We start from the raw sequence: 14,204 nt of genomic DNA on the forward strand, positions 1-14,204 counted from the left end.
AGTCATAGTTTCCGATACAAACATACATATGAAGCTCCTCGTTTATGTTAACTAAACTTCCACTAACTTCATCGTCATATACATTGGGGAAACACAATTCAGAAAACGACTTTGAATTCACATCAAAACGAATAACCGACAATCCATCTGAACGACCACGACATTGGGTAACGACAAAATACAAACCACCACCACACAAAGTTGCTGGCGACCAAAGGTACGTATAATGGTGGTACGGACAGTGTTTTAGGAAGCGTACAATACTCCATGAATTCAACTCCATCGAATAAATATAAACGGTCATTGTACCTCGTCTACGTTTAATATGTAAAATGTTGTAATCATCAGAAGAGTCAACAAAAAATCCTAGAGCATCTCTATCAACTTTGTAGAAACCTTGCGAATTAGAATTTGCCAACTTCTTGAACTTAGTCGTCAATGGATTCCAAACAACCAACTCACAAGTGTTTTGGAGACAAACACACAACATACCATCCAAACTTGCCAAAAAAAACATTCTAGAAGGATGAGCATAGAACGGGCGGGCAACACCTCTTGGTACAATAAATCCCGGGGACTTATAATTTAAGGAATGTACTTCGATAGTCTTCCAACCAACCATCAACAATTTTTGATCAGCCGATGCACGCATGTAATGACAATGAGCCCTTACAAACTTACGATCTAAAATGAAATCTAACCACTCCTTGCAGACAAGCTTACATTGAGCAACATTTTTTGGTGGAAGTCTTGCAATTATATCCAACATTACTACTAAAAATGGAAGGCACGACATACTGCTTTTATCTAAAAACACAATTTACAAAAAAATAAATAAATTAAATCATCGTAAGTTTCAAGCATAAACTACATACTAATAATAGGTCTTGAATATTCATATAATAATATAACTAACAAAAAAACATGTATTATCACAATATAGGATAATAAAAATATTAAAAATAAAAATTAAATCAACAAAAATATGTTAACTAATAACAATAAAACAATTATTACAAACTAAAGTATAAATTTGTATCAAAATGGGCCAGATATATCACATTAGCATTTTGGGCCAGGTTAACAAACTGGATCAGGTAAACATGAGACGGGCCGGTTTGGATACTGAATATGGACAATCCAAATTAGGAAACGGATACTACATAACGGCAGTTAACTCAACCCTAACCACATATGCGATGAATTCATCCCTCTTTCTGGTCCAAGTCGCTCCTCTCTGCATCCCGTATTCATCGAGACATCAACAGATTGCACGGCCATTCACCATGGTTATACTTGTGTACACTCCATTCTTCTCCGTCATACGTATCAGCAGTTCAATCGATTCAAAATTTCAAGGTATTTACCTCTATAAACCCTAGCATATTATACATCATACTATTTTGTTCGACTAGGGTTCTTCATATTCGATTAATACCTTCTTTGATTATCGATTAGGGTTAATGAATGTGGATGTTCATATTTGATAAATAACCTCCGGATTTTAGGGTTTGAGTTATTCAAACATGTCAGAACTGTATTAAGGCAATTTTAGGGTTAACGGTTGTGGATTGATATTATTATGCTTATTCATATTCGATTAGAGATATTCGGAATTTAGGCCTTCAGTTATGCAAACATGCCAGATCTGTGTTTCGGTAGATTGATGGGCTTAGGATTTTTCGTTGTCCTCAATATGTTACAACCGAGTTAAAGACATGGCATAGATAAGCTCTAGAACATAAACAAATGGGGGCTGGGTTGGATCCAAAACTTGGCAGACACTTTGAAAGTTTTATTTGTTATGCTTATGACAACATCATTGAATCAGTAGTAAGGTTTTGTCTGTTTTAATGGGCTAACAGGAGGGATCATATGAAAGACAGAAGCTAGGCTTATCCTTGACAGTTTGAATCAGCTTACGGACATATTGTGAATCTTGCAACCCATGCTCTTAATAAAAAATTATGGCACTGTAAGTCTTTCTAACCACTGATTCATACTTCTTATTATGCCTATGTGTTTGCTTTAATAAAACATTGTTTAAATTTAAAGGTATAATTTGCACAATTTATGTTTTTCATATAAGTTATAGACTGCGTTTTAGATATAACACTTAAGTGTACTTAGCTTTGATCTGACACTGGTAGAATGTTCACATTTAATAAGAAATCGGTCTACATGTATTTGAACATATAGCAAACACCTAAATGGTTTTGATTCTATTGTTTAAACTAAAAAAGCAAACACACATTCAAATTGATTTGTAGAAAAAAGATGAATTAAAGAGATTAGGAAAACATACCTTAATTCTCCAACTGGCTCTCCAAAGCTACTCAATATGATGATTTTTATGGTAAACAAAATTCGAAGAAAGAAAGACACTGTAAGGTCATAGAACTACATTATATAGAGCTAATATCCGAATTTTTCTCATGGAAGTTAATATTAATTCAGACAGTTAATAAATCTTGGGATAGTGGGAAAGTGGGCTAAACTGAAATATATTTAAAATAACTGCATAATCAGTTACTAAACCTATAAGTTTTATATACCAGCTAAATTTTCATTTGAATTTTTTATAAACAAAGCTGAACTTCTGTAAATGTATCAACAAAAATATCAAACTATTTGATAATTCCACTAATGAAGACATATTTATTAAAAACTTTTATGTGTACTGACAATGGAATACAATAACAATAAAAATATAATTTTATATTTATCTAAACATAATATATAAGCAATTCTTTATAAACAAATAATACACAAACAAATAGTAGAGAAAAAAGCAAACATTAACTAAAAAAGGAACATTACATCCGATGAAGGAATTTTTCAAAATTCAACAAACATTTCGAAGCAAAAAAAAAAAAAAGGATTACCAAACAACATGTATTACTGAAGACTTGCTGGCACAATAGTTTCCACATACATTGCTGTCCGTATAGCATGATTCCAATCGCTTGGTATGAAAAGGTCACACGTCTTCTTGTTCAAATCTATTTCATAAACCTCACCCCAATCTGTCATCACAAAACACTTTTCTTCTGAACTAACATGTGTAATTGAGCACCAAACTGGCGTTGGAATATAACTGATCTTCGGAAACAACATGACCTTCGACCAATGCTCACCTTCATAACGCCATAGATCCACAGCCATATCTATAAACCCATGACTAACAAACACGTGAAGTTTGTTATTCATATTAACCAAGTTCCCCTGACATGTTTCACCATTGCCAACATATGGAAACCCTATTTCTGAAAACGTCTCTGTATTCACATCAAATCGAATTATGACAATATCACCAGCAAGCCAAAACTGGAATACAGTAAAATATAAACCATCCTCACAAAAAGTCCCCCCCGACCACACATAACCATTAGTATGGTAATGCCTTTTTGTAAAAACGGTATTCTCTTCCAATGACTGGTCCTCCTTGAATAAGCCATAACATCAACTGTAAAACAACCACGTTTTATATGTAAAACTCTGTAATCATTAGAGGAATCGATGTATAGGCCAACAGCATCGGAAATAGATTTTGAAAAAACCATAAGACTTAGAATCAGATATGTTGATGCAGCTACGGATCAACGGATTCCAAATAAGCATTTCAAACGTATTGCGTAAACAAACACATAAAAGCCCATTCAAGCTTGATAAAATCCACACATCAGAAGGGCGAACATGAAACGGTAGGGTAATCATGGTTTTCTCATCGACTAAATCAACAGTAGTGCTGGAAATAAAGCATGATTCCTGTCCAATACTAAGAATTTTTGTCTAGACCCCTTACACATATGTCTACAGTGCATCATGACAAACTCCTTCGACGATATACATGACAACCATTCTTTACATACCTTCTTTGCACGACCTACACATTTTGCAGGAAGTCTTGGCAGTATCTCTGACATTATTAAGTCAGGACCAAGGTCAGGCAACTTAGTGTTCGACTCAGAGGCTGAGTAGAGGCACCCCTTCAACTTTTTCATAACTCAATAGTTTCTGATATTATATCTAGAAATATAGTAATACACGAATTTTAGGGATATTAGTGATATCTTATATAGAGCTACATGTCCAACTTTTAATGAAAACAGTTAATTTATTGAATAAAACATAGGTAGTTATTCAATCATGGGTTAGTGAGCAAGGATCATGACAAGTGGGTAAGTGGACTGACTTAGAAATAAACTTAACATAACCGAACGATTATATTAATTTCTAAAACCCTAAGTTAGTTACTTGATCATCGCTTAGTGGCCCGATGATCATGGTAACGTGACTAAGAAGGCTGACTTCAATATTAATTCAGTATAACCGACTATTTATATGTTTTTTTTCTTCAAAATATCTTATTCTTTTCCCGTTGTTATTTATATAACTGAATGCTATTTTGAATTTTCACTCTAAATAATACAAAACTTATTATTTTACAAAAAACCTATAAATGACTAAATATTTTTTTAAAATACCTAAATAGGCCTCTTGTTTGAGAACACGGAATTTGTTAACATGAAACAGGATATTATTGGGTACTAAATTTTTTTAGATTGTTTTTCTATGACTTATGTGTAACTACTTATATAACTGTTGAAGTTATGCATATCTGGAATTTTATTTACGTATTTTGAAAGTAAAAGAAGATTTAACCTTTATAAACATACATACAAATTGGTGAAAACCACTACCTATATATATATATTTTTTTTTCATAACAGAAATGTTTATTATTAAATAAACAATTAATCATCAACATATATGTAATAAGTAATATAGTTAACAGATAAAACATAGAAAAATAAATTGAAAAAAGGAAACTACATTTAAACTAAAAATAGATGAACAAACAAACCTTAACAAACACTGACTTGAAAGGCAAAACATAAAAGATGACTATGACAAACAGGACTTAAACTGAGTAAACTTAAAATTCAACCCATCCAACATGATCGTTGCAATTTTTAGATATACGTGGAATCTTTGATCTTTTCAATGGACTATCCAAAGAGTCTGCTGTATCACTTAACTCAGACTCCAAATCATCTTGTTGTTTTGCCTTAGAAGCATCTTTCTGACCATTCGAATCTTCACTTTGGGTAATATCAATGACCTCATCCCATTTCCAAGTTAGGAGCGCATGCTTTCTTTTAGCTTGCTTTTCTATGTTCTGAAACTACAAGAACTAAAAACATTAGTATAATACATTTTAAAAAAACATATAGGTGTGAAACAATCATTATGCACTTATGCAATGAAAACTTTATTTAAAAAAAACACCACCTGTTCAATAACCTCCCTATGCATTTCAGATTTGAATGGACTAAAATACTGTCCATATGAAATGATCTCTACACTTCCACTGTCCGTCTGAAACAATAAATTGATAGAATTTAACAAATCAGACTAAATATCAAAACAATTTTTATACATTAGTTGTGACTTAAAACGTTACCTTCGGAGAATCTTTCATTGGGCTGCATATTTGATTCTTCTTCGGTGTCATTGCATCAAAACCCAGCTGAAAAAATTACAATTGCTACCATATATTAGAAGACTAAATATTTGGTGCAATTCACAAACAATTAGAAACCATCCACATGCTTTGCTAACTAATAATTTACATTCCAACTTACATTCCAACTTACTTTCTTTGCAGGCTGATCGTCTTCATAAATGTCCACGAAGTCATCCGAGATATCCATTGCTGCAGATGTGTTGCTGTATGAATACAGGAAGAGCGAAAAAAATTCAGAAGATTACACTACCTGAACTTGTATTATATAGGCACCAAAAAATGCAGTTAAGTGTCCACTACCCCACTAACTCCCTGAAAATAAGGAACACATTTTAAACCGCATTGCAACCTGTATTTCTGATTGGTGCATCTTGATAAACTGCAGGAAACCGCAAGATCATGGGTGAGAGAGAGAGCTGAACTACCGTGAACTGCTGCTTCTAGAAGGAATTTAGAGACTTTATACGGCTGAGATTAAAAGTTGAGGACTTTGAACGGCTGTAATTAGCCCAAAAGACGGTTAGCAACAACGGGAACAATATAATATAGAATTAAATACATGTACTTTTTCAATAACAGTTACGTTAAAGAGTACATGCATAATATTTCTTTTATAAAGTAGTTTAAATGAAATAACTATAAGGCTTTGTGTTGCGGTTCAACGTCCACGGTGTGACCACTACCCACGTCTGAGCCATATCGACTTTAATCCGCCGTAACCCCTCCGCCCCATCAAGCGTGATCGGGCTCACGCCTTCCCCTCCACGACCCACGTGTGTGGTGTTTCATGCTCCACCCATGCCCATTTCCTGCAAAAGTGGTGTCACCTGTGTGGATCTATCATGCTCCTAGGTGTGAAACCACAACATATATAGTCTAAGCTAGATGCAACTAATTAATGAAATTAAAAGAAGTTTATATGATTTAGCAGAATGCCCATAAATATGTTCACATTCTATTTAACAACTCGATTATAAAAAGATGAATTAATTAGTAATCTAAGACAACATTCAGTTATGGTAATATTACTAATTACACATACTCTTAGCATTATGTTTTATAAGATAGAGGAGTAAAATGCACCGATAGTCCATGTGGTTTTGCGAAATAACACCTATAGTCCCCAACTTTTGGAAATTACACCGGTGTTCCCTGTGGTTTGACAGTTTGTTACTCGGATGGTCCCTGGAGGGGATGCCGGTTAGTTTTATCCGTTAAGTGGATGTGAAATGACAAATTTACCCTTCATCTTCTCCACTCTATAAAAACAAACAACCCCAACCCCACCCACCCCCAACCTTTCTCTCTGTTTCCCCCATCATTAACCACCACCCACCTCCCACCTACACCACAAGTAACCACCTTCACCGTTTGTATAAAAGTTCTTACCAACCACCAACACGATACAAACTCACATTAACCACAAACCCATCAAAATCAATCCAAACCTGATAATTCCCACCATCATTCATCCTCAAAACCTTAAATCCTTCTTCATCCCCCATAAACCCCAGCTTCAGAAACATTAACAGAACTCAAACTATTCACATCAATCCCCACATGGCTATCATTAATATCCCCAAACTCTTTGTTTCTAAACACATCAAACTCAACTCCAAACACATGATTACTCGAGTTCCCATCAACTGTACAGCTAAAAAGGCCAAGATTTTGAGTTGCGTTGGCGTTTTGGATCCCAGTAACAGGGGTGAACAGGAAGACGAACTCGTGTCCTGGAAGAAGGTGTCTTGTGGGTGCCATTGAGAAGATGAAAGAGGTGGAGAATAGGATGAGGGTTGAGTTATTTTTGGTGGGGATTTTGTGGGGTTAAAGGGCTCGACCGATTTGGACAGATGTGGCGTTTGTTAAGGTGAGGATATTGGATTGGACGGTGGCGTTGCCGTATAATGAGATGGTGGTGGAGTTGAAGGAGTTGAGGAGGAAATCTACAGCGGGTGACGGTGGTGGTCGGAGGAGAAGGAGGGTGGAGATGAGGATAATGAAATGATTGGTGTTCATGGCAGATGGATTGAGTTGTAAATTGTAGTTGAACCACCTTCACCGTCTTGTATAAGAGTTTAGATCATGTTGGTGGTTCCTTGTGGTGTAGGTGGTTGGTGGTTAATGGTGGGGGAAACAGAGAGAAAGGGGGCGAGTAGGGTGGGGTTGTTTTGTTTTTATAGAGTGGAGAAGATGAAGGGTACATTTGCCATTTCACATCCACTTAACGAAGAAAACTAACCGTCATCCACTCCAGGGACTATCTGAATAACAAACTGTCAAACCAGAGGGAGCACCGGTGTAATTTCCAAAAGTTGGGGACTATAGGTGTTGTTTTGCAAAACCACAGGGACTATCCGTGCATTTTACTCTAAGATAGAGAGATAACATTAACAGATTTTATAATAAAATAACTTTATCCGAGATATTTAACTATATACAAAGTAAAAGTATTAAAGTTTGTTTATATAGCTTTTAGAGCATTCACATCCATTCCACCATATATTCACCCTAAATTACACTAAAAAACACTATATTTTCTCTCTCTGTTTCAATTAAATAATATTTTTTATACCTTTATCATTACATTTTTCTCTCTCCTCCACTCACAACCATTTTCAAAATATATTAAAAAATTATAGGGGGTGAACAGTGTCCCCCAAATATACAGATGAACAGTAACATTTTCTCTCTCCTTCACTCAGAACCACTTTTTATACTCTTTGTATTTTAAAAACATCACACACAGAATTTGATTCCTTGGATGTGAATACTCTTAGTTTTTAGTGATTGATACCATAAACTTGAGGATGAAGGTAAGAACGCATGGTGCTACATATAATTCACCCCTTCTCATCTTCCATTGTACATTGTTCCCAATTCTCATCTTATTTTTTCTTAAACATTTTGCTTTTGTCTCTGTTTTTTTTTTTCTTATCAAACTACTCTATTACTAAAAATATGATGTTCGAACATGAACATCCACTGAATCTCTGTGGTCGGAACAACTTCAATATGAAGAGCATGAAGAAGAAGAGGAAGAGAACAAGGATGAATTCATTGCAAAACAAGACTTCAAATGTTTGTGTTCTCGATGCAATGAAGAAATCAACTGGTATCATAGGTATTACTACACATGTTGTCAATGTAAGTACTCGATCCATAAATTTTGTGCAGACCTTCCAGAAAAGATGGAAGACATATGTCATGCTCATACTCTTTACCTCCTCCTCCAAGAGCCTGTGCATTGGCGGTGTAATGTTTGTCGTACCTATCGTAAGCGTCATGACTTTGGTTATCGTTGTTCACAATGTGATTTTGATGTTGATGTAAAATGTGCAACGAGAAGGCTACAAAAGCATATCATCCATCATCCGAGCCACAAACACCCACTTATTTGCATGACCAAACAAATTTTATGCGAGTGTGATGCATGTGGGAAGGAACATAAAGGGGTCTTTTATCATTGCCTATGTGTGTTGGCCCATTCATTCATAGTCATTGTGCTTCCTTACCAAAAAAGCCGCAAATCCAACATTATACAAATGATTTTTTTCTCTCATATTCATCTGCTCAACCTTGCTTATACTGATGCAATTTCGCGTGCGATCAAATGGCTCAAGAAACTATTGATCAATCAAAGACGATAAAACGAACCAAAGGGTTTAAGAACAAAGTTCTTATCACTAAAACTCAATAAAAAACTGATCAAAACATAAACCCTAGATCCTAATTTATAATGAATAAAAAAGAGATAAACTAGGAAATTGAAATCCCCACAAAATAGACAACTAAATAAAAGACTAAAATTCAAATAATAAAATATTAAAATTGTTTGTGCTTGCATCCGGATGCTCCTGCATCATACTCCTCATCTTCGAAAAAAAACTCGCCCTCGAGTTTTGTCTTCGAATCAAAGCCACCTGGATCAAAAGGAAGATCAACCCGCATCCTAGTTATGATTGTCATGACCCACTTACACAGTTCAACTTCTACTAGAGCCTTGTGAAATGTCTTGCACATCATTTGCATAATCTTGTTGTGCCAATATAGAATACCTTCTAAGCTTGGTTTAGTCATGTAAGGCCCACCTCTATTGTTCCTTTTTCCATCAGCAAGAATTGAATTAAAATGACCAATAAGATCATGGTCTCTATTATTAATTCTTAAAGATGGATACACCGACCCATTATCATTATTCACATTTGTATCTAAGCCACATGTTCCAATAGGTGGTACACGTATACTTGCTCCATTTTTTTATAACCCTGTCATCCACTTTCACAAAATCACTGTTTCCAACATCACACATATTATCGGCAATATGTAATTTTGCATTTAAAATTTTATTTCCTTCCACTTGAACATCCACAATACTAGGAGATATCATAAGGTAATCCGTAATATTCAAACCTTTAACAATTATCGGCGGCATTAATGGAGTTTTCAAACCAACACCACTAGCTTCCTGGTCACTGGTAGCCACTGACGAAACCTCCGCATACTCGTTACCGTTACCCTTTGTTTCTTTTATGGGCTTTTCTTTGAGAACAGTAATCCCGCTAAGAACCTCCAACAGAAACGAATATTCTTCTTCGTCGGGTTCAATCCCATCTTGATCGAATCTGGGTTTGTCTTCCCACAAACTCTCTTGATAGATTGGTTCGTAGAACCAGGGTGGGTGACGACCAAACGGATGCTCCTCTCCGTCACCACCTTCGTCCCAGACGACGGTGCTTGACTCGGTTTCCGTCTTGCGCATCTCCGGTTGTAACTCCAGATCTCGGACCCGTTGATGGAGTCGTCTGATCTCTTTAAGATCTCGTACTCGTTGTCGGAGCCGTTTGATCTTGGACTCGTTGTCGGAGTCTTTTGATCTTATTAATATCACATGGATCACGGTTTCTGATCTCGTTGCCTCGGTCGGCGGATCTACGATCACAGTTTAATCGATCTCCACGAACACGTGAATCACCAATGTTCTTTTCAACGCCTCGGTCGGCGACTCTTCGAACAAGAAAACATTTGTCTTCCCGTAGAGCCATTTGAAAACCAAAGCTCTGATACCAACTGATGCAATTTCGCGTGCCATCAAATGGCTCAAGAAACTATTGATCAATCAAAGACGATAAAACGAAACAAAGGGTTAAAGAACAAAGTTCTTATCACTAAAACTCAATAAAAAAACTGATCAAAACATAAACCCTAGATCCTAATTTATAATGAATAAAAAAGAGATAAACTAGGAAATTGAAATCCCCACAAAATAGGCAACTAAATAAAAGACTAAAATTCAAATAATAAAATATTAAAATTGTTTGTGCTTGCATCCGGATGCTCCTGCATCATATACCTTTCCATTCCATTTGCTGATCAAGAATCCAAGTTTTACCCACCGTGTAGGGTATGCCGTCAAAGATTTTCTAATGAGAATCTTTGGATTTACAAATGCGAAAAATGTAGATACTACACTCATCTGGATTGTGCAACATCAAGAAACGAGCTGTTCATGTCCATCCTTACATCTCCAGGTAGATCTACCTACATAACATGCTTATAGTTTTTTCTATATATTTTGGCGGTTTTTCATTTACGCTTACATGTTTTTTCTCACAGGTATACGTAAAACCATAAAAAACTATGAAGATGCTGAACATCCTAATCTTCTTCATCTACCATTTCATGATCCATCTTATAGCCTACTAAAACACTTGTTTTTCAAGGAAAACGGGGGGTCAAGTACCTGCAAAACACATGATATTAGTCATCAACATCCACCAACTCTGGTGGATGCAGGATGTCGTGATATCACAATCCCCACCTTCTAGAATAAAATCAATATCCTATCATGACCCAATGAAGAGGATTCAACTTTTGTGCGACGGGTGTGTGAGACCAATTACGAGTGGCCCAATTTACGTGTGTGCCATTGAGGAGGAGGAGGAGGAGCATTGCAACTTTGTGCTCCACGAGTGGTGCTCCCGGCTACCTGCTGAACTGATAGACCACCCTGCTCACCAACACCATACCCTGATTCTCTGTTCAAAAGCCCTTGGTGAGTTTTTTGGGGTGTTCGATTGTGATATTTGCAGCTTACCTTGTAATGGATTTGTCTATTGTTGTACGGAATGCGTAGACTTCATCATTGACGTTGAGTGTGCCTTCTTACCTAAAGAAATCACTCATACTTCTCACCCAAATCACCTCCTCTCTCGGGTTTATCAAACGCGTTATCTATGTCGTATATGCGAATATAGTGAGTCGGGGAATTATTTTTCATTCAGTTGCCATACTTGTAATGATTTTCATCTACACGCCAAGTGTGCTTTGTTAATACCAGAGACAACTGTGCACAAGTGTGACAAGCATCCTATGAAGCCGAGTTACTTTCCCATTGAGAACCATATGAGTGACTATTTTTGTGAAGTTTGCGAGCGGGAACTTAATCCAGAGCGTCCATCCTATCACTGTCGTGATTGTATGCAGTCTATGCATACAACTTGTGCTATGTCAATACTTCAGTATGAAACATATGACCGATATACTAGAGGCGTTTATCAGTTTGTAAATGTGAAGTTTGGGGGCACATATAACAATATTGAAGTGCATCCACACCCCCTTTCATTCGTTCAAGGGATTGAAGACGATGGTCAATGTGCCAAAAAAGGTTGTCATGACAGATATCAGCTGCATAATCTTCAATTCAGAATGATCTTTAAGTGTTCAGATTGTAAATTTGCAGTTCATTACGAATGTTGTAAACGTATGAGTAGCTAATATATACTATAATTGGTTTGTTCTTGTGTTTCGTGTTTTGTTCTATTTTATATAAAGATTCCAAACCCCTCAATGAATGATTTGATGTCAGATTACTAACAACTGTTCGGTGTTCTTGATGAGCAACCATGGCTGATGATTGAATTAGTTTTGACCTCTCTGAATTGTATCTAACATATGCATACCACATGCTCGACAAAATGTCTGTGTGAGTTTTCAAACAGAAAGTTGTCTTACTGCTCATGTGTTTACGTTCCAATAATGGATTATAGGCTCTAACATTAATGCTTCTTTATGAATCTATTGTTCTAGCTCCCCTGATCTTTTTGCGTTCTGTCATTTGTTTGCTCTTATGAGCAACCCAGTGGCTCAAAATAAAATTGCAAAATTATACACATGTTTCTACCATATAACGACGTTACAAATGTAACCAGATTTTGAGCAACTAAATTTTGCTACACCTTCAAGGCTTCAATTCTATGTACTTTGATGGTGGATTTAGTTGGTACATTTGATATTAATAAATCTTGCATACCAATTCCAAGAAATTTCGGGGCAAAATGGCAAATCATAAACCGACGGGATTTAAGCCGTTCAAAAAAATAAATAAATAAATAAATAAAGCGATTTGGTATATATTATTCACCCAAGACGATAAAAAAACTTCGTAATTTTACTAAAAATTATAATTATAAAAGAGAAATTGATATCTATCAATCTATGTAAATCACATCCATGATTGATGATACGCTTATATCTTTATAAGTCTAGTGAATTCTACATACACAATTAGGAAGTATTAAGGCTAATACAAGAAATTGGTCGGCTCATATGCACAAGGGTTGTCCTTGAGAATTCGGGGCCATAAAATTTAGGAAATATTGTTGTTAAAAGAATGTTAGCAATAAAAGAAGAACATTTAGTCATGTTCTTTAGCTACTACTTTAATAAAATTACTTGGTTACGAATAATTATTATCTTCAAATAATGAATTATCACAAAGATTAGCTTATATATTTGTTGAGTAGTGCAGTATGATGTCTATCGGAGGGAAGTGAATGTCGCCTCCATGAAGGGAGTTTAAGGTTTTAGCACATATGTTGGATCTCGCTTATAAGAAAAGCAGGCGAAGAAAGGACTGGTCGACATTCCTGGAACCAAAAAAATGGAATGATATGATTGCCTCATATAGATTTTAGGCCCGATTTCACAAGTCAGATTAAGTAATGTTTGAAAAACAACTAACTTAACGAACAAGCAACCACAACGGGATTAATCTTCACTCATAGTTGTAAAATTGTAACACTTTGAAGTCTAAATAACAATACTTTAGTTTAGTTGAAGGTAGAGTCACATAAATTGTTGTGCTCTTTTCTGTTCTTAAAGATCAGTAAGTATTGTCACACCCCCAAAATCCACAAGCGAAGTATCACCGCAGGGAGCGTGGCTGACCAGGATCCAGCCACCAATCATATTGAACAATATAAATAAATAAGTAAAATCCAAACCAAACAATATAATTGGTGTCAAAACAATTTAACAAAGTCTAAGTTATCAGCGGAAACATTAAATTCAAAACCAAAGTAAAGTTTAAAAGTTCATAAAGTTTAACATGTCCCACAACAGTCCATGTCCCACAACGACTCCTTCCCCATGCAAGCTCCAGCTAAGCACCTAACGACCTGCAAAGCATGTAGTAACGAATCAACAAACATGTTGAGCGAGTTCACAGTTGGTTGTCCATATTAATGTTGTTCCAAAAAAAAAAACATAAGTTGTTTCGAAAGCCATAAGTTAACCAGTTCCTTGTTTCCCAAACCATATGCCGTGGGGGCTACCCCATGTTGTAAACCACTAGACCCGTTACCATATCGACTACTAACTGGAGTCATGTTTA

At 35.8% G+C, this 14,204-nt stretch overlaps 2 protein-coding genes across 8 annotated transcripts; one reads left to right on the forward strand and one right to left on the reverse strand.

The window, feature by feature from the left end:
• Window positions 1-4,833: 4,833 nt before the first annotated feature.
• On the reverse strand, window positions 4,834-6,386 carry LOC118488996. Of its 7 annotated transcripts, none has more exons than XM_035986493.1 (5): window positions 5,880-6,386; window positions 5,649-5,733; window positions 5,468-5,533; window positions 5,296-5,382; window positions 4,834-5,188 (listed from the first exon to the last, which is right to left on the reverse strand). In XM_035986493.1, exons 2-5 carry the CDS (start codon window positions 5,715-5,717, stop codon window positions 4,940-4,942), a joined length of 471 nt encoding a protein of 156 aa, XP_035842386.1. In that variant the 5' UTR covers window positions 5,718-5,733; window positions 5,880-6,386; the 3' UTR covers window positions 4,834-4,939. The 7 variants fall into 7 exon arrangements, with proteins under 7 accessions (XP_035842386.1, XP_035842387.1, XP_035842390.1 ...); XM_035986494.1 differs by having other exon boundaries at window positions 5,831-6,386; XM_035986497.1 differs by having other exon boundaries at window positions 5,661-5,733; window positions 5,880-6,384.
• A 4,338-nt stretch (window positions 6,387-10,724) lies between these two features.
• On the forward strand, window positions 10,725-12,384 carry LOC110925704. The gene is made up of 2 exons (XM_022169575.2): window positions 10,725-11,061; window positions 11,147-12,384. The coding sequence occupies exon 2, from the start codon at window positions 11,285-11,287 to the stop codon at window positions 12,305-12,307; it is 1,023 nt and encodes a 340-aa protein (XP_022025267.1). The 5' UTR covers window positions 10,725-11,061; window positions 11,147-11,284; the 3' UTR covers window positions 12,308-12,384.
• The last annotated feature ends 1,820 nt before the right edge of the window (window positions 12,385-14,204 follow it).

Source organism: Helianthus annuus, chromosome 17 (genome assembly GCF_002127325.2).
Source record: "Helianthus annuus cultivar XRQ/B chromosome 17, HanXRQr2.0-SUNRISE, whole genome shotgun sequence".
Classification (NCBI taxonomy): Eukaryota; Viridiplantae; Streptophyta; class Magnoliopsida; order Asterales; family Asteraceae; genus Helianthus; species Helianthus annuus.

Coding starts and splice junctions, on each gene's coding strand:
- LOC118488996 (XM_035986493.1), bottom strand. CDS start 5,717: ATGGATATCTCGGATGACTTCGTGGACATTTATGAAGACGATCAGCCT. Junction 5,534..5,648: donor CAAAGAAAGTAAGTTGGAAT/GTAAGTTGGAAT, acceptor TAATTTTTTCAG/CTGGGTTTTGATGCAATGAC. Junction 5,383..5,467: donor CAATGAAAGATTCTCCGAAG/GTAACGTTTTAA, acceptor TTATTGTTTCAG/ACGGACAGTGGAAGTGTAGA.
- LOC110925704 (XM_022169575.2), top strand. CDS start 11,285: ATGATATTAGTCATCAACATCCACCAACTCTGGTGGATGCAGGATGTC.